This window comes from Talpa occidentalis, unplaced genomic scaffold (assembly GCF_014898055.3).
Source record: "Talpa occidentalis isolate TD23 unplaced genomic scaffold, MPIMG_talOcc4v2.1 talOcc4.2, whole genome shotgun sequence".
Lineage (NCBI taxonomy): Eukaryota > Metazoa > Chordata > Mammalia > Eulipotyphla > Talpidae > Talpa > Talpa occidentalis.
Genome location: NW_023602073.1, coordinates 76,286,019 through 76,311,250, shown reverse-complemented (window position 1 = coordinate 76,311,250; position 25,232 = coordinate 76,286,019). Strand labels below are relative to the sequence as shown.

General features: G+C 35.9%; 1 protein-coding gene across 4 annotated transcripts in view; it reads right to left on the bottom strand.

Moving 5' to 3' along the window:
- PRIM2 (DNA primase subunit 2) overlaps positions 1 to 25,232 on the bottom strand; it is a 260,042-nt gene that overhangs the window by 10,951 nt on the left and 223,859 nt on the right. For all 4 annotated transcript variants that reach the window (XM_037519912.2, XM_054698902.1, XM_037519913.2 and 1 more), the window contains exons 12-13: positions 18,986 to 19,068; positions 2,751 to 2,819 (exon numbers count right to left, since the gene is read on the bottom strand). In XM_037519912.2, coding sequence (XP_037375809.2) covers positions 2,751 to 2,819; positions 18,986 to 19,068 — 152 coding nt within the window. The remainder of the gene's footprint in view (positions 1 to 2,750; positions 2,820 to 18,985; positions 19,069 to 25,232) is intronic.

Sequence of the window (25,232 nt, the reverse complement as noted above, 5' to 3'; positions counted from 1 at the left end):
GGAAGCAATATTGTTTTACCTATGGGATGTTTGGATTTTAATCAAGAGGTTTTGCAATGACAGTTTATAATGAGGCAGCTGATAGTTCCATATGGCTTTTTTTTTTTTTTTGGTAATATCATAGTGCTGCCGTAAATGGTATCAATTAGTTGGTTCATTTTTCAAAACTTTCATTAAAGTGAATTTGATCACAGAGGCCTCAGGAAAATAAACACAGGGCTTTGGGAGGGGGGACAGGCAGGATGGCAGAAATATGACAATAAAAATTCTATTTTTAAATTAAGTTAGAAAATATAATGAGATATTCACATCTAAAAATCTATAATGAGACATCTAGTGAATACGAATAGCCTTTTTATTTCATTGATTCATATGTGGCTTAACTTAGAGTACTTCTATACGTGGGAAGAATTAGACTCAAATATTTTCAACATCTTCACTGATACAAGGCCAAGTTTTTAAAATTATCAGTAGCAGTAATACTCTTGTAGGGATAATTAATAGGAGAGAGATTACAAAAGCAGATTTGAGAGCAAAAAATATTTCTAACAGTAGACCTCAATATATGCGTTCTGAGGCCTCTAAATTAAAAAGGTACACAAGGGGCCTCCCTGGTGGTGCAGGCAGTTGAGCGTAGCGCCGTGAGGCTGTCTGCAGCCTCTGCAGTGCCAGTTCGATCCCCGCTGGCCTCAGAGAAACCGATATGGCAAGCAGACCTCTCTTGGATCGCCCAGTGCTCCCCTCATCAGTGTATTTCATCAGTCTGCCTGTTCTGTTCCCCGCTCTGTCTCTAGTGAATCCTCTCACCTCCCACACCTCTGGCCTGTACTCCGGTTCTTGTATAGATAAAATTAAAAATTAAAACTCAAAAAATTCAGTCTTCAAGGGAAGGAGTCCCGCCAAAAATTCCAAATAAATGTGGCTTATCTGGGGAGATTCCTAATATGATAAAACTAATGAGAATGTTACTATTTCACTGATGTTTAGTCCTTTAAATTTTGTAAAAATACTTATTTTTATTGACTAAGAGTATTTTCAACTGTTAGGTGGATGGCAGAACCTAAAATGACTTCATTTCTTGATAACATTGAGAAAAGGACTTTATTCAAGGACCTGCTTTCCTTATACGTCATTTTGCTTAAAGTGAATTTTTCCAAAAACCCACTGATGATTTACTATACAGTAGAAAGGTGAGACCCATGGCAGTCTAGGGTTCTAGCTACTGAGCACCCTTTAGCTACTTGGCAAGTCACAGAGAACTGGTAGGCCTCAGGTTTCTTGAGCATAGGCAGGAAAATGCTAATGACTTCAATAGTCAATACAAGTTCAGAACCATATTTTATAACACAGTCATGGTTAGGATCATAATTTTGAATGAGCTACATGATAGCCTGGTTCAAATACAAGCTCCAGCTCCTCTAAGCAGTGTGACCCTATACAGCTTCTCTAAGCTTTAGTCATAAATGAGGGTAAGAATAGCACCTAATTGTACAGTACTGTAGTGTGGGTCAGAAGAGTTAATGTTTCTAAAATACTTAGTGCTGTGCCTGACATGCATCAGGGCTCTATCAATGATCTTTGCTTTTATTGCTATTTTTATTGGTAATATTATAAGATATATTTTCCTATGAAATTTATTAACAAATAATGAATCATTCAACTATATAACCACAATTGAAAAATGTTTTCTCTTTAGTTTTTGTGAAATTATAAGAATGATTAAAAACTTAGCCAAGTACTACAGACTCTAAAAAATATATACATGTAGTCAAAGAAAAAAGTTTCAAGTTTCACAGACCTGAGTTTCTTCTTTGGTGTCTATATGACGTTAAAAGCCATGATGAGGATCAGGAGTTGTAAAGTGGAGGCTGGTGAGCTGCATTTGACCTGCACATCTCTGTTGGGTCTTAAAACTTGTCCTTGTGAACGACTCTAACAGGCCATGTGTTGTTCAGTGTTCTGTAGTTCCTACCATACGCTCTGATACTGATCTCAGCCAGCTTGACTTTTTTGGGTTATTTGCCTGATATCTGCAGGCCTGAGTTTGTGACCCTTGTTTTACACCTTTCAGAACCCACTGGCAGACCTTCTTATACTCAGGAGGCAGCCGTGCAACCAGGTTCTACCATTTAGATAAATATGAGACCTGGAAAGTAGATTAAGTGAGGGGGCAGCCACAAGCAAAATAATCAAATTGTCTGCAAAGAAGATGATTCAAGACTTTGGTTCTTCTGGGCAGCTGCAGTAAGCATTTTAGATCTACTCCAGGGGTTGACTAAATAAGGCCTGGGGGTCAAATGTGGGCCCAATGTCCATTTTTGTAAGTAAACTACTGGAAACAGCCATGCCGGTTCATTTACAGCAAAAGCTGTTGAGGCAGCTTTTGTGCTTCAACAGCAGACTTGAGCAATTGTGACAGAGACCACATGGACCCCAAAGCCTAAAAGTTTTACAACCTGGCACATTACAGAAGAGGTATACTGACCCTTGGTCTTATCCTTACAGGTGGGTGGCAGCTTTGTAAAGCCTGGTTTTCTCATGATAGAGCCTCCTAGTTAGAATATTTCTGGTTCTGTAGCATCCAAGCTCAAGTCTCTGACCCATCCATAAGTTTTATAAGCTACCTAATATGTCATAAATCCCTTGCTGCTGAAAATAGTTGGAGTGGTTTCAATAGCTGCAACTAAAAATCCTGAATGAGAGTAACAAAAGAAAAAGTATTAGGCTATAAAGTTTAAAAATTTACTTACATTATGTATCATCTCGAAGTACTTCTGACATGCTACCTGGTAATGTGTCCCTTTTACTAAATCCAAAATCTAAAATAATAGGAAAAAGAGAAAGAAAAATTTAGACATTGTTTCTTTTCGTATTTTTCATTCCAGACAGGAAATGCATTAAATCATATAGCATGTTATACTTCCGCAGTCTGGACACTGCTAATTCTGACATTATACAGTAGCTGTTTAGGTCAGCATTAAACCACAGATGACAAGAGATTGTAAGTGATCTTTCTGACCTACCAACTGTGAATTTCAATAACTTTACCTTGACAATAAGATGAAAATAGATCCTAGTATTATGACTTTGACAGTTATTGTCAGAATATCATACTGCAGCATCTCCTCCAAAATTGTAGATATAAATCTAGTAATCTAAATGGTCGGTGCATGAAGCAATCCAGTGTACTATTTAGATTTTTATTTTCCACATTACCAGTTTATACAGATACAGAATAAAGTACAGCTGTACGTCCATCAGGAAAATTTAATGTAAACCCTTTGGATGGGTATCTGTGGAGAGGGAATGCTTTTACCTTCAATCAGATTTGTCCTTTTTTGAAATGAAGTTATTTCTAGTAAAGCTCAGCAGAATATGAGTGAATAGTCCATTCTGAACACCTATTAGGAACATCATCCTATCTTTTGTAAATACAATTTGCTTTCCAATTCTACTTCATGTAATCTCTTCAGAGCAGGGCAAACTCCCATTCTTATCAGTAAAGTGCAATGCCAGTTGAAATTTGTAAAGTTTCATCACATCCAGACGAATAAATATATATTTGGTCTGTTTATCAAATACAGTAAAATGCTGGAATTAAGTGATAACCTCAAATAAAGGGCCATCTAATTCTGGAGAAATGTTAATTTCTACTTCTTTGAAAAGACTGGCTTTCCTGTGACCGAAAAAAAAAAAAAAATACATGAAGTCTAAATCCCTGCTATCCTCATCATTGAACACAGCTTACATCTTCTGACAGAGACACAAAGTTATTACAGTTGCGGAATGGGCTTCTACAATACTGACAAGTGTGCTTAAAAGAACTGTTTTTCTGATTGTCTTACAGATTTCATTTCTCAGTTTCAGGTCACCTTTTATTAAATCCTATATGAAAGGCCTGTATAAATTCCAACCAATCATAGCACCCAGAATCCTGCCTGTCTGTTAGACCTCTTTCTATTTTTACTCTAGTAATTCAAGAAAAGTCATCCACTTAAAATGACATCACAAAATTTTCTAAACAATTCTAACATTGAATTCTCCTGTGTTTTTACATATAATCAAAATCTATGTCATTTTTCCCAAATGTAAGAAAGACTATAAAAAAAGTTAAGGAAAACTGACATAAGCCACAGATTGTGAAAAAAGCAGATTTTTATATCTTGAAATTTTAAGTTGCAAAAAAATTTACTTAATCACACCCGCCCCCTCATCCTTCCTCACCTCATTCCCCAGCTCCAATTAAGGTGCTTCCTTACAAAAAAAATCTATTTTTTACTTTTAGCATGTCTTTCTAGGAAGAATTCCTTTTGAAATTCTCTTGCAAATTTATAAATAGATCAAACATCTATCATTAAACAACTTTACCAACAAAGTCACAGGTAGATGAAAGCTTCTGCACATATGTAAAGTTATAAAGGGAAGAAGACTGTTTTTCACTGGCTAGAAAAGGTACTCAAAGAAAACAGAAAACTTAGGTCTAAGGAGAGGAGTTGGGGAAAGAGAAAATACCAAGTAATGAAGATAAGGGTGATAATAAATGAGCTATTATGATAAAAAAAAAAAGACAATTGGAAACAATTAGGTATTGTTGGTGGGTATTCATTTTAGAGATGAATATAGCATCTTAAAATAGGGGTGTCTTCTGAAGGTCATTTACTACAGAAAGAATTTAAAAATCATGTACATCTTGTTTTCCTTAAGTAAAAACTTATATTCCATTAAAATATAGAAAGTGTCAAACATTATTAAAACCAACAAATAATAAAAAAAGACTAAGCATAGGATGATGTGAACTGACTTGCTGAATTCTTTTATTGAAGTACTGTTGGTTGTATTTTGGAGATACAGGGTTCCCCCCAGGTGTTGTGTCCGTAGCTCTCCTGCTACGAAAGCACCACAGCCCACCAAAAACATAGTCGTCCCCCACTTTGTGCTTGCCTTGCCCCTCCCCTTTCTCCCACTCTGAAAGTCTCAGTTCTACAGCCTGTTTTCAAGGGCTATATTTTTTGTGTTAGAGTCACATATTGAATATGACATAAAAAAATTTGTTCTAATTCTGTTGAGAAGCAGAATGAGGATGTAGCCAGGCAACAGTACTTTTCACAGTGTTTATTTTGCCAGCACGGCTTCTGAAGAGCCAGACCTCCATTCTCACAACCTGACCTTTGCCCTTCTTGGAGGGGCAGTGCCCCAAAGCTGGAGTTCAGCAGGCAGGGTCAGAAATAGAATGGATGGGGGAAACATAAGACAGAGGTAGAGACCCATGGGGAGGAAGAAAAAAAGGAAAACAGGGAGATGAAAGAACCAGGTAGAAGAAAAATGCGTAAAGCCAGAGATATAGGGTAAATGAAATCTATGTGCTCTGTAAACACTGAAGTGACCTTCAGCTCACAGAAGGTATTTATTTTACTGAGCAATGACTTGAACTCTGCAGTTTTCAAGTTCCACCACAATTTGCTGTTACATATAGCATTAAAATCAAATGAACAGTTCTCTGAAGGAGAAAACAAATTCTGATGCTTAAGCTAGAAGTTTCCTAATTTTACTTTAGAAAAATATAATCAAGCAATTTGAACAAGCACATCAAAGGCTTATTTGAAAACACAAGCTTATTTAAAGAAAAAATTTCCATGAATATCAAAGAATATTTTCAAAGGCAATTTGACTTGGTTTGTAATGCTAATATTCCCACACTCAAGTATGAAATGTCAAACATAACAATCTATTTATTGTACTAATCTAGTTCATCAGTATTCAAAAGGCCAAGAAAAACTGAGTGGTAATGTCAAACTACTCCATTTTGGTAATTCATATTCTTTACCAGCTGACTAAAGTCAGAAAAATATTAGAGCTACTTTTTTAAACAATGAAATCTGCCATCTTTACCAGAAAAGGTACATTATATTTGTATTTGCTAAGTATATCTCCTCCACTATTTCATCAACAAAGCATATTACTGTTTTAGCTTTGAATTCTAATACAGTAGTTAAGTAAGATACCCTGGTAGTGTAGGAACACAGAGCAAATAAAGTGTGCTTTTCTGATTTGATTGGTGATTGGTCACTGGCAGCTGATGATCAACTGTGCTATAGAAATGTAGGTAATATAACTTAGCAATACACTTCCTTCTTTTGTCCTAATGCTTTCTAATATTCCCTGCCATCTGCAACTTCCTCTCTGCCTTTGCTTCAGTGCCTGCCAGTGAGGTCCAGATGACTACCTGGCAGCAGAATGTAGCCACCTGCTCAGCCTTGGCTTCGCAGAGTGCTGTACAGCAAGGTGTGATGAATGCACCAATCAGACATGCAGTTAATCTGTTTCTAATTCAAGGTCATATTCTGTCTCGTTTAAATGTGATAACAAGCTTGTTTTTTCCTTAAAAGCTCAACTTTTCGAAACTAGTCCATGCTAGTATTTTTCCACTCCATTTCTAACCTTCCTTTATTTCAAAGGTGAAAGAAAACGTGGTAGAGATGCAGAGTCTGGAACAGTTTTGAACACACTACTTTGCTTCCATTTCTCACATACTCAGCAAAATGTAGCCTGCCACAGCCTTAAAACTCTGCTGTGATCTTCATTTACTGGCAGATTTGGGGCACGTTTCCTAAGTCTTCATTTTTTATAAATACTAGTTCTCTGACTGAATGGATTGTATCTCTGGATGTCTTCAAAACCTACCTTTTCCTCCCACTTTTCAGGCCCTCACCATTCTCTATTATAAAGCTTCTTGTGTTTTTTTTTTTTTTTAACTTTTAAAAACTTTTATTTTTAACTGAGGTAATACTGGAGTACCCCATCAAGGTATTACCACCATAAACCATTGTGTTTACTTCCCCTATCAAGGGTTAGTTTTTCATAAAGCTCCTTGATTTATACTCCCCCTCCCCCCCATTCATGACAGCTTCCACACAACTACCAAAGTAACTTTTATAAAATGTAATTCTAATCCTGGCTCCCAGCTGTGAATGGGGCACAGATACTTCAACATGACTCAAAAGGCCTTCCTCATCAGACCCTACTCTCTCCCTCCCATCTGGACACTAGGGTCCTTACACACTGGATCAGCTTCTCGCACATTCTTTGGAATTTTAACTCACAAAATCCTAGTGATGACTCACTAGGCTTGCATGTGTAGTGCATTGCTTGATTGTTTACTCCAGAATATTGAAGTTTCTTTAGGGCAGAACTTATAAGGATGGTGATTCTCAATCTAATTTGTCCCCAGAACCTGTTTTCATACATTTTACAGCACAGAGTTCCTCAAAACACTCCTTTATCTAAACTGATCCAATCTCCCCCAAGTCACATTCTCTTCTCTTGTCAAAACTTTCCCTTATTACACTTAATTTGTTCATTGTTTGCATAAACCAGGGGTCTTGTTACAATAGTTTTGTTCACTATATTCCCAGTGTCTGGGACACTTATTAGAATATAGTCATCACCTAACGGTTTGTTGATGGTGAATGAATGCTGTTCCTTTCACCTGATAAGCCTCACAACTTTAAACCCAATTCTACACTAGTGCTTCAAATACATTTTCATTAAAGCACTTACATACTCTATTTACACATTAGTATACTAAGTTAATAAGGCCTTGAATCCACTGAAAGTCCTAAGTTTCTTAATCATGTTTCCAGATGTGAACATAATTATAATTCAGTGACACTGAATGTTTATTGAGTAATGTCTTTCCTCACCAAAGCTACATACTTCAGTTTGAGTCAGTCTTAGAGCATTTTTACTAGAACCTTTGCAATTACATAGCTTTTCCTTTCTTCCCTCCTGTCTTTTCTTAGTATAAAAAACCACAGGAAAGACAGTTGCTCATTTAATTTAGTTCTTCCAGAACACCTTTAAGGGCTTGAGAGGTTTCTCTAATCATACTTGAGGACACTTTGGAGGAAAGATGTATCAAATCAACTTGAATCCAAATGAAGAAATCTGCCATTGCTATGTGTGGTTTCACACACAGGCAAGCAAATTAATATAAACAAACACAGAGCAGCCTCTGCCACACATCTCAGAAGCTTTCTGACTCTGAACTAAGTTGTTTATTTTACTCCATTTGATCAGTAAGCTCCCATAATCAACTCCAGGCACTAAGTTAAGAATTAGGTTTACAGAGACCAGTGAAACCATTTTTGCCCTCGAGAGGGTAAGGCCACAATCCCCCAAGGGCATTGGGAAAAGCACAAGAGTGAAAAACACAAGATGTTACCAGAGAGGACTGAAAGAAAAGTGCTCAGGGAGTTTTCAGAGGGAGGATTCCACTGAACCAAATTGTAATAAGAATTATCAAGATAAAGAAAGGAACAAGGGCAATTGGGAGGCACAGAAACTTGACAGCAAGATACTTGGGCTGAGAAGAAATTAAAATTATGTTAGAAAGATTACAGCATGGATTTTGGAGATAGAAGAGGAATGAGGCGCTAAAAAACATGATATCCTAAGTTAGGGAAGAGAGTCTACAATAGATTCCCATTTTCTGGCTTGAGCATCGAATGTCCTATTTATGCTCCCCCTGGAGCAGTTGTGTAGAGAGGCCTTCTGTGATATGCTGACCACATGCCCCCACCTGAGGAGTCAGACTATGGCTACCTGAAAAAGCCCCCTCACCTGAAGAAAGTTACCTTGCTTAATATGATGAGGCCTTCTTGGATGCTGTCTGATGCAAGGACTGCCTGGCACAGGGCTATGAAGGCAGAGTGTAGGAACACACTGCAGTGTCACCCAGCTTCAGGGCTGGCTGGGGGTCAGCTAAAGACCAACTTTTCCTTCTGCCCAATCTTGCCTTCACTCCCTGATAGGTACTGTCTCAAGAAGCCTTCAAAGTAAAGATCCTGCAAACAAATCTCCATCACAGAGAACCAGATCTGTGACAGTGCAAGTTATTTCTGCATGGAGTGGGGTGGCAAGGTGAGGAATAGTAATGATGAGAGTAACATCTTATATACCTACCAGGAATCAGATACTGTGTTGGTACTTAATTTTTGACTAATTCTGCTGCTCCTGTATATATGTAAACACCCCCCCCCCCAAAAGGATGCTTTTGGAAGTTTTTTAGACTTTTTGAGATGCCATGGTGAATCTGATTTAACTGAGGACATCTATGGTTTTAAAAAAAAGTACTCTGCCACAACTCATAATTCCTCCTTCTTATAAATCAGCCAAATGGTAAATAGAGGTAAAGTTTTTTGTATGGTATGTAACACCCAAATTTGAAAATCAAATCACATTATTGCCTTAGGTCTTTCACTACAGATCATGTAAAATTGAAAAGTCTCCATCTTTTAACTTAATACAGTTGAATAAAAGCTTTCAATCATAAAAATAGGCATCAAGAAAACTGCCACCCAAAACACTGAATTCCTCAATACCAACATTTGGATTAAAGAATTTAACCTTTATGGGACCATTAACAACTAAGTGAACGTGAAATAGGGAAAGAGACAGAGCCAAGGAGGAGGTCAAATAAACAGGGAGAAAAGTATCACCAACCCTCAATTCTATGGTCTACTTACAACTGTAACTGTGCTTCGAGTATTCTATTTCTTGCCCAGTATAAAGAGCAAGCCTGTTCAGATTCACTATGCTCTGTGATCTTGATGGAAATGATGAAAAACAGTTATATGGATTTATTTTCAAAGATCTTATAAAAAGAGATGTATCAGATATCCTATTGGAAACAAGCCACATTTAAAATCTGTCACTTAAAGGTTTTTCCAAGGTCTAGAAGATTTAGAAATAAAATTTTGCCTAACAAGACATACATTATAAATGATGGCAAACACAACCAAACAACTTAAACAGAGTTATTTTTCTGGATACTTTAAGTATGCGTCTTCAAAAAAAAAAAAAAAGATGGCGGGGCAGGGGCCACTGGGAGAATACTCTATAAAACTGATAGTGAAACAGAACTACTATAGGAGAATAATTTTATGCTTGTCTATAGGTACACAGGCTGAATTTTTATTTTGAGTATCAAAAGTGACAGTATTATCACTGAATGAAATTCCTCTATAGAGATCAGTAATTTCTCACATGGGAGAAAACATGGAAATAAATGTAACTGTAGACAATACTATATTCTCCTTTTAAAAAGACTGGTTTCCATTTTATGAAGATAAACTTTAGTACGTTTGGCTAACAATAGCATGTTATTTGACTTTTAAAGTGATTTTTCCTTTTACATTTTGAAAGGACAGGTTTATTAAGAAAGAGAAAAACAGAGGCACCTGCACAATCACAAGTGGGCAGGAGAGCTAAAAAGTGATTTTTCTTGAACCACCCTTAACAATACCTTAACAATTTTTAAGTTTTTACCATTTATCTTCACTAATGAATATGTATGGAGAAATTAGGTTATATGTTCAGTGATTTCTGTGATAAAGTCAACAAGGCAACCATGTTCTCCTCACACCAATTCTGAAGCTCAACTTCCCATCTTTTCCTTAATGCAGTTCTAGGATTTACCAGAAACAATGTACACATTTCCAACTACACTAAGAAAAATAAAGCGGAGTGCAGCAATCAAAATACTGGCCCCATAAATCAGAAGAAATACTTCTGGAAATGAAGTAGGCAGAAAAGCCGCTCTTAAAAGCAGTTACTGTTCATAAAGTAATGGTCAGACCGAATACTATCACCTATTGGTAAGTCCTCCTTACCTAAGAAAATCATAGTTTTAGGTAGTTTAGATTTATGTGAACACTGAGTAAGAAGTCATTGAGATTTATCTCGGCCATAAAATCTTCTTGACACAGTGTTACTTTTAAGTCTTTTAAAGTGTCCATTTTGAAAGACTTCTTTATTAAAAGGCATTTACCAGTTTTAGATTTAATATGGTCACTAACTTCTTGAAAATTTTTGGACTGTGGAAAAAAGAGATTAACCAACCTCTCCAAGTGTAATATCAAGTTTCTTGAAGCACCAGATAGACTTGTGTTTAATCACTAATGATTATGCTGAGTCAAAACCCTAAAACATTTCCTTCCTCTCTAAAATAAACTAAAAAAAGTTTCAAAAATATTAATGCAGAAATACATTTGTAAATAATGCAACATTTCAATCAAAAAAAAACTTGAAAAAATGCACAGCATTATTTACATGCATTAATGGATCAAATTGTGAAAGTAAAATTGCTTGTAGGAGGTCAAACACACTGTATGCTAGAAGCAAACATTAACATGTGGAAATGGAATCTAATCATTCTAGTACTCAACTGTTCTTATCATTAAAGCAGCAATGTCCAATAGGAATTAATGAGTGATACTGAAATTTTTAATTTTCTATAGTCATAGGAGGTAAAAAGCAACAAAATTATTTTTAAAAATGTTCTTTAAATCAGTATCACCTATTGTCATTTTAACATGTGAGCAATATAAAAATATCATTACTAAGATATTTTACAGTGTTCATTATCCTATACTCATTTTTGAAACCTGGTATATATTTTACACTTAACAAGTGGTGTACTACAGTTTACTTATACTGACTTGTGAGAGTTAATGGTACACATCTCTTCCCAAGTCAGGATTTATTTATTTATTTTGTGGGACCCTCGCCAGCGGCCGGGGAACTAACCCGCTGCAGCCTCGCAGCCAAGCGCTCAACCACTGCACCACCAGCGGAGCCCCCCCAAGTCAGGATTTATAACATCACACTGGTAGTTTGACAATGACCACCATAACAATATTTATGAAAGTTCTACAGAGAAGCAGAACAATGCAATATAAGGAAGGTGAGAATCCTGCCTTCTTCTCCTCTATGGTTCTGAGCAGCTTCATACCTTTCCCAAACCTCAGCTTTCTCATCTAAATCAGAGAAATGATGTGGTAAGTATCAAATGAGATCATTTACTTGCATAAAGCACCCATCCTAGTGCTTGGCAAAGGGTAGGCCAAAATATAAAGTACCATGGCTACAGACTGTTCTATGTCTACTGATAGATCAATCACACCAATCATTACTACATAATAAACTAAGGAATAAAAACATTCACAGATTACAACCAAATACGCTAACACCACTGGGCCAGATACTAAATGATACCATCTTTAAATTAATCATTGGGCAGCAATTATTGTTGTTCATTGATTAAGCTTTGTGTGAATTAAAGTTTTCTATAAGTGATTTAGTAAATTAACAATGTTTAAAAGAAAATCCCAGTGAATAAACCCATAGATTTCCAGTCAACTAATCTTTGACAAAGGAGAAAAGAATATGCAATGGAGCAAAGAAAGTTTGTTCAATAAATGGTGCTGGGAAAACTGGGTCGCTACATGCAAAACAATGAAGCTTGACTACCTCCTCACACCATGCACAAAAAACAACTCAAAATGGATTAAAGAACTAGACAGAAGACCTGAAACCATAATATACAGAAGGAAATATAGGCGAAACACTACATGACATACACCTCAGTAATATCTTTAAAGACACATCAGCCAAAGCAGTGATAGTGAAGGAATGGATAAACACCTGGGACTGCATCAAAGTAAAGAGCTTCTGTACAGCAAAAGAGACAGTAACCAAAACAAAGAGACACCCCACTGATTGGGAGAAAATTTTTGTACACACCACCGATAAGGGACTGATCATAAAAATCTACAGAGCTGATGAGACTCAACAAAGTAAATGGTCCAGTCAAAAATGGGCAGAAGAGCTAAAAAGAAACTTCTCCAAAGAGGAAATGCAAATGGCCAACACGCATAAGAAAAAATGGTCAACATTACTTGTAATCAGGGAAATGCAAATCAAAACTACAATGAGATACCATCTTACACCAGAGAATGGCACATACTAAAAAAAAAAAGCAACAACAAGCAGCAACATGGATGGAACTGGAAGGGATTATGGCCAGTGAAATAAGCCAGAAAGAAAAAGAAAAATATCAGATGGTTTCACTTATAGGAGGAATGTGGAGGAGACAAATAAGGGATGGGGGAAAAATAATCATGATAGGGCCTCCCTGGTGGCACTGGGGTTCAGTCTCACCACTATCAAGCTGCCAGCAGCCACTGTGGCATGAGTTCGATCCGTTGCCTGGGAACTGATCCACATGGTGCAGCAGACCTCTCCTGTCTCGCCTGCTGCTCCCCTCAGCAGTGTGTTTCAGTCAATCTGCCTGTTCTGTTCCCCACAGTCTCTGGTGAATCCTCTCATCCCCCACATCTCTGGCCTGTACCCTAGCTCTTATATGCATAAATAAATCTTAAAAAAAATCATAATAAAGTGAAAATCAAAATAAAAAAAAATGTTTAGTAACTTAGCAACTGTTCTACCAAAAAGAACACAGCAGCTACAGAATGCAGTGAAAAAACCTCAATGTGAAAATTTCATGGCCCTTTCCAATACAATAATCTTTTCAGAGAAAGTTAAAAATCAGATATTTTGAACACATTTTAAGAAAATTTCCATAGCAATATTAGTATTTCCATAGTGACACTACAGTTTTTTTTTAAAGCAAGAGGTAAAAGCAAAATAAAAAACAATTAAAAACCAACTAGCTATTTAAATTAGGAACTACTGCTAGATATGGTTAACTGAACAACCTAACATAGTATTGAAAGATTTACTACACCTTTTTAGAAAATTTTTGAAGAAATGTGCATAGAGATTAAAATGTATACCAGTATTTTAAAGGAGAAAACAAATAAGGTGCCAATAAAAAACTAATAAAGCATGTAGTCTTATTCATTTGGTCACTTGCTGTCTATAGTTGAGAGAGAATTATCCAGGGGTTTCAATTAGTATTTTGTAAGCAGAGACACATGGCTTTTGTTTCAGAGCGTCTTAAAAGATACAGTGCTTTCCACTGAATGAAGGTTTAGTCATGCTGTACATTACAAAAATATTTACTACCCTCAAATCTACCCCTTCTGCACATGCTGGTAGTCCTGGCCTTCTATATACTGCTCTGAGGGTTGGGACTCAGGGACCCGCTGCAAGAGAACACTGATAGACTGATAGAGCTACAACCTTCATGTCTTCTGCCAGCACCTGTGAAAAGGTGGCAGGTAAAGTCAGCTTACAAGGAGGGCAAAATCTCAGACCCTTCAGAGTTCTTAAGTGGACCAGAGACTATGGTAGGTACTAGGAGGAAAAAAGGATAAAGGTTAAAATCTCATACCCAAAGATCTCAGCTATGTCTGTCACTACCTTATTACTATCGATCAATTAGGCTTGTGATGTAACTCATGTGGAAATGGAAAAAAAAATGTCTGCGTATACAGATGGCTAATTATGAACACTCACATTTCTTCCCAGTGTGATCTGCTCCTAAAAGGCAGTTACTTTTAGCCATTTCTAGTTTTGGTTAAATAGGATGTTTGTTTACAAAATTCTATGTTGCATGTTTGTACTTTATTTCTTTACTAACTTTATTGAATTCCTGCTAAGAAAAGTATTTGGGCCATTTATGCTGCTTCCTACCTATGGCATGTTTATTAAAGAATTCAAGTATAATTTTCATACAGTATAATACACTCCTATTACTGTGCAATTTTGCAAAATTTGACAGACCCAGTAATATCACCACCAAAATCAAGTTTTTTTGTAACTACTTAACCCATTCCTAGCTACTAGGTATTTTCTATACTTACCAATTTGTCTTTTCTAGAATGCTAAATAAAAGAAATCATTGAGTATGGTTTCTTTCACTTACTGTGAGCATCTGAGATGTATACATGCTGTTAGCTGTAACAGCAGTTTGTGTATCCAACATACACATTGCAGAGCATTTGAGTTGTTTCTAATTTTGGACAATTAAGACTAATGCCACTATAAACATTCATGTCCAGATTTTTCTATGGACTTATACTTTAATTTGATTGTATTACTAACTAGCATAATCACACATCATTTAATGAGGCTACGTAATGAGAAATAAGTTAGGCAATTTCATCATTGTGTGACCATCATAGAAGATACATACACAAAACTACACGGTATAGCCTACTGCTCACTTAGGCTATATATAGGGACCCTAGACATATATGTGGTCTACTGTAAAACAGAATGCCATTATGTGGCATGACCGTAGTGATCTGAATAGGTTATACAGTAAGTATAATTTTTTTGTATTTATTTTTAAAAATATATATATTTTACATCATTGTTCATTTTATAGTGTTTTCTTTTCTCAGGTGTAGTCCCTATAGAATTTCTAACATCAATTCACCCTTGCACCGTCATCACAGTCCCTTCTGCTCTTCCCACCCTCATTTTGATCCCTCTTTCTCCCCTTCAAAATGTCTCTGATTTATAGTTGTCAGGGTTTTTTTTTGTTTTGTTTTGTTGTGTTTTATTATTATTAGTTTTTCTCTGATCCCTTATTGGTTCCCCTTATTCCTCCTATAAATGAAGCCATCTGATATTTTTCTTTTCCTTCTGATTTATTTCACTGAGCATAATCCCTTCTAGCTTGATCCATGTTGCTAATTTTATTAAAAAAACCGCCAAACTGCTTTTCAAAGTGGTCTACCACTTGGCTTTCTTCTAACAATTTATGAGGCATCCAGTCATTCTACATCTTCACTAGCACTTAGTATTGCCAGATTTTTTCTTTATTAGATCAATTCTAATTAGCTTATAGCGCTATTCAGTGTATTTTAAATCACATTCCCTAATATCTAGTGATGAAACATTTTTTTCATGTGCTTATTTCTTATTCACAAATTTTCTTTGGTGAAATGGCTATTTCAACTTTTCACCTATTTAAAAACCTTTCTGATAATGGAGGTCTGAGAGTTCACTGCTTTAAAAAATTAGGTGATGTCAGTTAAATAACAACGATCTCTCTTCTGATCATCAAATTGACTGCTAACATCTATGTTCAACTTCTAACATCTAACCTTCAAGTAAAATCCTACAGTTGAAGGTATCTCAAGTAGTTTTTCTCTGAGATAAAAAGTTGTTACATTGAATTTTGCCTCACATGATTTTAATGATATTTTTCTTGACTCATTCCATTATTTTAGAGTGCACTTGGACTTTTTTGAGACTTCATTTGCAACTTATGCCAACTGACAACTAAGCATTTATCAAAATGTTTTACATGGATTTTTCACTCAACTCTCTGCCCTTTAGAACACAGTCCACCAGCTGCTTCACTCTACTGAGACCCACTCAATGAAGACATCAAGTGAAAGCAAAAGATTATTTACAGTTTGCCCACATGCACCATACATCTGTGTTCATCTCAGATAAAAGGTTACAATGCAGTTCCAAAGGATGCCGTGGAAATTATTAACCAGCATTGACTAACGGATCAACAATAGATCAAGGGTAATTGGACGCATTCAATGGAGTAAAAAAAGAATATACAAAGTCATTACTATTAAATAGAAATACTAATCTCCTCAATAGACATGGAAATAGCCTGCATTTTTTTAAAGTCAGTTTCTTTTTCAGTAATCATTGAGAATAATTCTCTTCTTCAAGATTCTCTATCAAGATTGTTGTCGATAGCACCTAACCTTTTCTACATCCAGAACACCATTCCTAACCCCTGTGCTCTGTTAATGACCATACTTCTCACTCTACAAGCAGAAAAGGGCCACTTGATAAACTCCATCAACACCCCTTTGTTCAACCTCTAAATTTTTCCTTATATTTCCATTGCCTCAGGGGTAGGATTTTCTCTACCACCATATTTTCCAAGCATATATACTCCTTTCTTCAATAAGTTTTTTCACTTATGTCATTGATTTCCTCTTTGCCTCTCTCTGTAGCCCATTAGACATGCTCTAGGATCCACCTCATACCAAAATACGCCCACTTTTCTAAGATATTTTAAGCACCTATCCAATGCAAGTCGCTGAATTACTCTGAGACAGAAAGTTCAATAAAAATTCAATCCTTTCAGGAAACTCACAAACTATGGAAAAGATGAACAGTTAAAACAAATAATTACATCTAGTGCAGTAAGTGTAAGGTCAAAGATGTACAATACAGTTGTGTTATAAAGGATTGAAAACTTAATCCTCTCTAACAAAACAAAATTACCTTTCTTTTATATCTTCATCAAGCCCATCTGCTCTAAGGGGATCTTCTATTCTTATAAACAAGTTCAGGTCTCCTCTAGCCTCAAATACACAAATAAACCATCTTCTGATGCTTAAGCAGAAGCATCAGAGGGCTTAATATGACTGCCACTCCCTTAACTTTTTTGAAAAGGTTATTTATACTCACCATCTACAAATTCAATACATTGTTGTTTATGCAATCTTTTAAGCAAATCAAAATTGAATCACCCATTCAACACACTTTTTTTCAGTTCTCATCTTATACGATTTCTCTGATACAAGAAAGGGTTTCTGTGTACCTTACTCTCGTCTCAAAACTTTCCCTTGATTTTTGTGGTACTGTACCCTCTGTCCTCCAATTTCCACCCAGAGTTCACTGATTACATTGTCTTCTATTGCCTCACAAAGGGAGATGTTTGCCAGAATTCCATGCTGAGGCATGGCTTTGGATTTCTTACCTCATCAATCCCACAAAAATAACTCATGATTAACCAGCTCTAACGTAGGGTCTGGTTGAGAAAAAAAGATCTTGGAGTCAGGGCTGGCTTCAATTTCTGGCTCTACCACTGACTTATTAGCTATACACCATGGGTATGGGATGTCCTACAACTCCATAAAAGAGAATCGTTTCCCACTGTTCCTTCCAATTCCACAGTTATACAATCCCAACTGGAAAGAACATCAGATTTTACTTCTAACTTTTCTAATGTGTTTCAAATCCACATTCTGCCTGCTATTTAAGTGCCTTATTTCTAAATCTACTCTCCCAAACCAACTACTTTTGCCACTATTTGCAGTTTTCAGTAATCTCTTTTTTAAATAAAATTATTCTGATTGCACTAACAGTGGTTTACAACACTGTATATGCTTAAGGGGTACAGGCTCATACCTCTACAAAAGTTCGTTACCCTACCATTTCCATCACCAAAGCGGGTCCAGCGTATTAAGCTTGAAATCCTAATAATCCCATACAGTCACTGCCTTTAATTCACATATTCTCTCTTCCTAATTCCCAACTGCCCTTCAAGGCCTAATTCAAAGTACATCTCTTCCAGAGATTACATAATCCTGATTACATAATCCAGCAACACTCAGCACTGCCTTGCCAGAGTAGTGAAAAACTGCTAAGATTAACTAAGCCTCATTTAAACTTTGGACACAAGAGAAGCCAACAGTTTCCTAAAGTAATTATTTTCTCCCAGTAAAAATAGGTGTTTATGGATACACAATGATTTAGATATTCCAGCTCTAAAGTACATGTTGTCCTTCTTTAGCTAAGAAAGTAAAGTTTCTCTTAAACTCCATATAGACCAAGACAATTCAAAAGCACATTATAGACAGCAGTCTTTGTAACCTCAGTTTTTAAAAAAACCTTGTTTACTAAAAGACAAACTCTTAAATATTTGGTTTACATTTGAGCATTTCTTTTTTAGTTAAATTGTTTAAAAGACAAAGTACTTTGACAAACTGCAGAACCTAATGAGCTATGATCAGAAATGTAGATTTAACACAGCAACACTGATGTCTAGCCAAACATTCAGCCAGTACACACTACATTACCCTCTGCTCTCACCTCCATGCAGCATAGAAAACAATTTACCAAAATGAAATACGATGTTATTAATTTTCAGCTTCATTAATAAGCTTTAATACGTTGCTCTAAAATTTATTTTTTAGTGTCTTTAACAAAGATAGTAAAACAAATTAAGAGAAAAAGTTTTCCAGCTTCCTTTCTTACCAAGAAAAATAAAAATGAGTCTAGCAAAATAAGAACTAGTATTTCAAGTAGTCTTAACCAGAGAAGTCAAGGCATTCTCTTAATTTACCTAGAAGGTTAGACGACTGATATGAGGCCTGACAAACAGTACACAGCATCACTGCAGGAACATTAAATGAAACTGAGAGAAACTGTCTGACGCCTCATTACTGAGGATGCAGAGCAGAATCTGACCTACCTGGTTTATCCCTCCGGGAGAGATCTTGTATGACTGCAACTTCTGCTTCAGCAGCTCTGGATCACTGTGACGGAATGGGCACCCTGACAACAAAAAACAAGCCAGCACGCCACAAGGTTATTTACTCGGGACTTAGTACAATACCACACTCGAGAGACTGTCTAAGCTCCCCTTAATTGTCTAACATCTTATTAATAAAAAAGTTAATTGCCCATGGGTGCAACTGCTTTCCTCTCTTTATCTAAATGACGACTTAGCTGTATGGTTATCAGGGCACTACAGGCTCAAGAGTTACATAAAACATTACAGCATTTTCAGGCTAAGTTGCTCATTCACCAGGAAGAGGAAACAGTTTTAATTATGCTACTTGCTAACAAGCAAAGATAATCACAAAGTAGCTATAAAATAGTTTATCTAAAATCTTTATACAATCTCACATTTTTTTCCTAGTGAAAAAAAAAATTACACAAAGGAGCTGGATAGTGTAAATAAAAAGAAAAATGTGCAAACTCTTAAGAGATAGAAAATCTCATATTATCAGATGCAAATTTCATGCAGATTTCCTACCAATTAGAATCCATATAAATTTAAAGAAATTATGGATGAAAATGAGATGGACAAATAGAAACTATTTCATAGTAAAATAACTAAGAGTAGTACATGTTATCTCTATTTTATGAGAAAAATATACAATGCAAAAGCTCAGTTAGGCCAAAATCTAAAAAGTTACATGTATTTTACTAAGAAAAATGCAACGATAAGTCAAAATCCTAAGGGTAAAATTTAATACAGGAAGCCTGATTGTCTTTTTTAGTCATACAGATAATGGGTCTACAAGTTAATTAGAAACAACTGTGCACAGCCTGTGGGATTACTGCCTGTGAAAAAAAATAACAGGAAAGTATCTAGGTGCCAAGTAAATTTACCAAAAATCTCAACTACAAATAACAACATCCATGCTAATGCTATGGACTCCTACAAATTACAAAATTCATAGTATAATCTTTACTCAGGTGAAAACTAATAATTTCTGGCGTAATGAAATATTATGAGAAGTTGCACAGCACATGGTTAAGAGTTTGGAGTTACACTGCCTTGCTTTAGATCAGTTTACCATAGTACTTGGGTGACCTTAGGCAAATTTTTAATCTGCTTGTTGATTCAGTTCATTTTCTGTCAATGAGGGAAATAATCACTCAAAGAGTCCTTGCGAGAATGGAATATAAAGCTCTTGTACGTTCCTGACACGTAGTAAGCACTCGACATGTTAAGTCATTTATCATTATTACTCTCCAAAAAAAATCAGATAATAGAACTTCACAGAAATCCACACAGAATAAGAAGGAAATAAGGCTTCACAGGGAAATTCTTGGTTAATTCAAGAATTATTAAGAGACACTAAAAAGAGATTCATTTAATTAACCAAATCCTATTTGATAAAATGGTTGTATCTATATAAATGCTCAGAAAAGACGAAGCCATAAAGAAAAAAAGAATGCAGAACTCAGTAATTGCTATTTTTTTCTATCTCCCACATCAAACAGAAGGCTCTTAAAAACTGGAAAGGGTTGAACTAATAAAGTAACTGGAGATGAAGTAAATACATACAGATTTTAAATACATATAACTACATACATATATAATACATACAGATTGTATTTATACAACATATAAATACATACAGATTTTAAATACATCTAACACTGATTAAATCTAAGTGCTTGACAAAGTTTCCCAACATCTGTGAAAGAGACAGATAAATATATTCTGGAATATAGTTATATCTACAGAGATTCATAACTGGTGACCAATTAATCATTTCCAGCAGTGCTGGTTAATGAAGTAATATCAACCTAGGGCACTAAATAGTTTTACAAGTAACACGAAACTAAAAAGGCTAAAGACTTTTGGTTTCCTGCGTTAAAGGAGATGTAAGGAGCATAGAAATTGCCACTCCATTCTAACAAGTTTTGCTAAAATCCTTCAAAGCTCAAAAAGAAACACCCAGCAACTCTCCTTATACCTCTCTGAGAAGTGAGGGCACATGTAACAGTGTAATCTCCATAAAAAGGAGAGGGTCCAGGTTCCCTGTCCCCACCTAATGAAGAATGGAGCCGAGTGGCAAATATTAGCTAGGAAAAGACTTGGGAGGGGACTTGGAGGAAAGACAGAAGATGGACATGGAGCAGAGAGACATGTAAAGGAGGGTTCACTGGCTTCTCAGCTTTGGACTTGTACCAGGGAATTGGGGGTCATAGATGGAGATATATGAAGACACATGTAGAACTACATGGGAGACTGACAATGGCAGCCCTTAGCTTGATTTGTGTTTTAATTTTGCTCCTTTCATCCCAGACTTGTATGGTCCCTCCTGCCCCTTTTATATGGTTCCCTGACCGGAAGGGGTCTTGTGGCAAGCTTTTTGAGCCTCATGCCCCTGCTTTGGGCCTGTTTGGCTGGGTATTTGTTAAAAGGTAAACATGACTTGTTGGGTCAAAAAAACAAAAACAAAGCTTCAATAGACAGATTAAGATTTGGGGTAGGGAAATGTTCTATACACCTGTAACTGGGTCTCAGCCTTTTAATGAGGTGTGGCCCGGGGCTATAAACAGTGTTTCTTAGGTGTCTCCCTCTTAAGTTGTGAGAGGCTAGAGGAAGCTGAAGTTAGGTATTTCTCTAGTACCAGGTAAGTTAGATTCTGGCCAAACATCAGCAGTTAAGGCTCTGATAAAATAGTATCCCACAAGGGGATGGTAACTTGTGGGTAACTTTGGATATTCTATTTTCTTTTCTCTCTATGCATACTGATCCTATTAAAGTTCTTTGAGCAAGATCTGCTCAAGAATCTAATGGAGGGCCTCCATGGTGGCACAGTGGTTGAGCACTGGGTTGCGAAGCTGCCAGCAGCCTCTGCAGCACCAGTTCGATCCCTGGCTGCCAGGCGAGGGTCCCACATGGCGCGCAGATCTCTCCTGCCACCCACTGCTCCCCTCAGCAGTGTACTTCGTCAGTCTGCCTGTTCTGTTCCCCACTATGGCTCTGGGGAATTCTCTCACCCTCCCACGCTTCTGACTGTACCCAGTGCTTATATGAATGAATAAAATAAATCTTAAAAAAAAAAAAAAAATCTAATGGAAAAGTAGACAACACAGAAGAGCAGATGGGTAATGTAAGCAGAGAGACGGAAATTCTTAGAAAGGCTAAAAAAGGAATTCTAGAGCTCAAAATACTGTCATAGTAATGAAGAAAGCCTTTTTGATGGGCTTATTAGTAGACATGTATAAGGGAAGAATCTCAGCTGGATGACGTGTCAACAAAATCTTCTAAAACTGAACAACAAGAAAAAAGACAAAAAAGCAGGAACAGAATATCTGAGTGCTGTGGCACTACATTGAAAAGTTTAACATGCATGTAACAGGATACTAGAAGAAAGGAAGGAGAAAAAGTAACATTTGAAGCAATGACAAATAATTTCCCCCAAATTATAGTGCCAGATATCAAACTATAGATCCAGGAAGCTCAGAGAATACCAAGCAAAATAAATGCAAAAACTGCTACACTTTGGTATATTATAGTCATACTTCAGAAAGTTAAAAATGAAAAAAATCTCAGAAGAAACCAGAGAAATAATAACATCTTGCCTATAGAGGAGCAAAGATAACAATGATAACTAACTTATCTCAAAAATCACACAAGGAAGAAGAGAATGGAGTATCTGAAGTACTGAGGGGGGGAAAAAAGACTCACAAACCCAGAATTCTATATCCTGCAAAATTATTCAATAGGGTAGAAGAAATAAAGGCTTCCCCAGTGGAACAAAACTGGAGATAATCTGTTGGCAGTAGATATGCATTGAAAAAATGTTAAAAGAAGTTCTTCAAAGAGAAGGAAATGATATAAATCAGAAGCTTGAATGTACCTAAAGGAAGGAAGGAGAAGGATAGGGAAAGGTAAATAAAAACTTTTGTTTATCTTAACTGAGCTAATAGATTAGAGTCTCCCACCAATAACAGTAGGAATAATGTGTTCAATTATGTGTGCTAGTGCATATATCTGCATGTGCATACTTATTTATAAATAAAATGACAGAATGATACAAGGGAATTATAAATATTTTATTATTATAATTATGTGCCATGTGTGATGTGGCATAGAATAACTCAAAAAGGGACTTGGATTAGTTACAAATATACAGTGAAAACTCTTTAAAAAGCAAAACTACTAAAAAAAATGTAACTGATAACAAAGAAAATGGAATGATATAAAATACTCAAATTAAAACCCAAAAAAGGTGGAAGACAAAGATTGAAATAAAGAATAAAGGCAACAAATAAGTAACAAGTATGGCAGATATTAATCAACCAAATCAGTAATTATTAAATATCAATGGTCTAAATATACCAATGAAAAACATAAGTTAGTAAAATTATAATGTAGTAATATATACATATTGATTTTTAATGATGTACACCTGAAACTTCTAGAGCAATGTTACTTCAATCGGGGGAGAAATAAAAAAGATTACCAGAATGCAACAATAAACAAGACCTAAATAAGTGTTCTTCAAAAAAGAGATACTTTAAATATAAAGACATACAGATTAAAAGTAAAGGAATGGGAAACTAGAATTTTGGTGGAGATCTTAATATAACATATACAGAAGTCAAATTTTAATATTATACCCCTGAAACCTATCATGAAAACCTATAAACCTATAATGAAACCAATATTCAATAAAAAAAAATGAAATGGGGAAAAATTCACCATAACACAAGTTAAAAGAAAATAGGAGTAGTAATATATATTAGTTTCAGACAGAGCAAATTTAAAAGCAAGGAAATTTATCAGAGATAAAAAAGAATCATAACAATAAAGAAATGAATAGTCCAAGAAGATATGTCTTTGATGTTGTAGGCACCTAACAATAGGGCATGAAAAAAATGAGGTAAAAACTGATAAAACAAGGAGAAATAGATGAACCCATTATTAGAATCAGGATTTTCTATACCCCTCAGAAATGGACAGATTAAGCAGGCAGAAAATCAGCAATAATATATTTGAACTTAACAGCACCATCAATCAACGAGATACAACTGATAGCTACATACGGCTACCTCTAACAACAGCAGATTACACATTCTTCTCATCAGTTTGTACCACGCTCAAAATGAGGGGCGGGGGGGGGGAAGTTGTAAAGTGTTGGGGCAGGAGGCACATAGAAGGTATGTACTTTCTCCTCAATTTTGCTGTGAATTGAAACTGCTCTAAAAAAGGTAAAGTTTATTAATTTTTTTAAAAGGATAAATGTAGTAAGAGCTCATTGCCCTTTGCTAAGTATATTTTTTGATGAGAGTCTAAAAATAAAAAGAATGAACTAGGGTAAATAAGATACAATTTAACAGAAATAAGAAATATAAAATCCTGTGTTGTCAAATATGCTAATAAAAATCAACTGAACAAGTGATAAATTCTAAGACCTAGAAATTGACAGGAAGGCTCCCCAAGAATTTACTTAGCCAATCTCAATGTAACTGAAGTATTGGCCTCCCCAATATATTCTGATAGGCTTTCCCAAGGTATTCAGGACAGGCCTCTAGCAAGTATCACACTTTGGCATGAGGATTATTTCAACGTAAGGTCAATCCAGGTTCTGCTGGCCCATGAGAAACTTATCACTCCCTTAAATACTTAGAAAAATGAAAATTGGAGTTACTACCCAGAATTAGGAATTTTATAAGAAATAACCTTTTGATAGGAGAAACTTATCTAAATGGCAGGACAAACATCATATTATTTAACATGTGGATTTTATCATGAGTCCTCTCCTCTCTCCTGGAACTTCCAGAGCTCTAGAACCCTATCTCATTACTTAGTTCATTTTGCCCTATTGTTTTTAGAACCTGCATCCCTGTAGATTCACCATATATATGTAAATAAATTGTTCTTTACTCTGACAATGTCTTAATCTGATTGCTTGACCACTCAAGAATGCAGACAGGCATCAGGGAAATTTCCTTATCGCCCCTACATAAATTAACTGCATGGTATGGCTGCTGAGAAAAGCTATAGGCGTTCTCCACAAATGTACCTGGTTAATGGTTTTCAAAGTCTAGAAAAATAAATCATTCCAATAACCTGCAAACATCTGATTTTGTATGTCTGAGGGTATATTTCTAAAAGTTACCTTAAGTGATTGACACAAATGATAAGGACCACTCACTGTGTACATCAGTAATAGCTGCCTTTT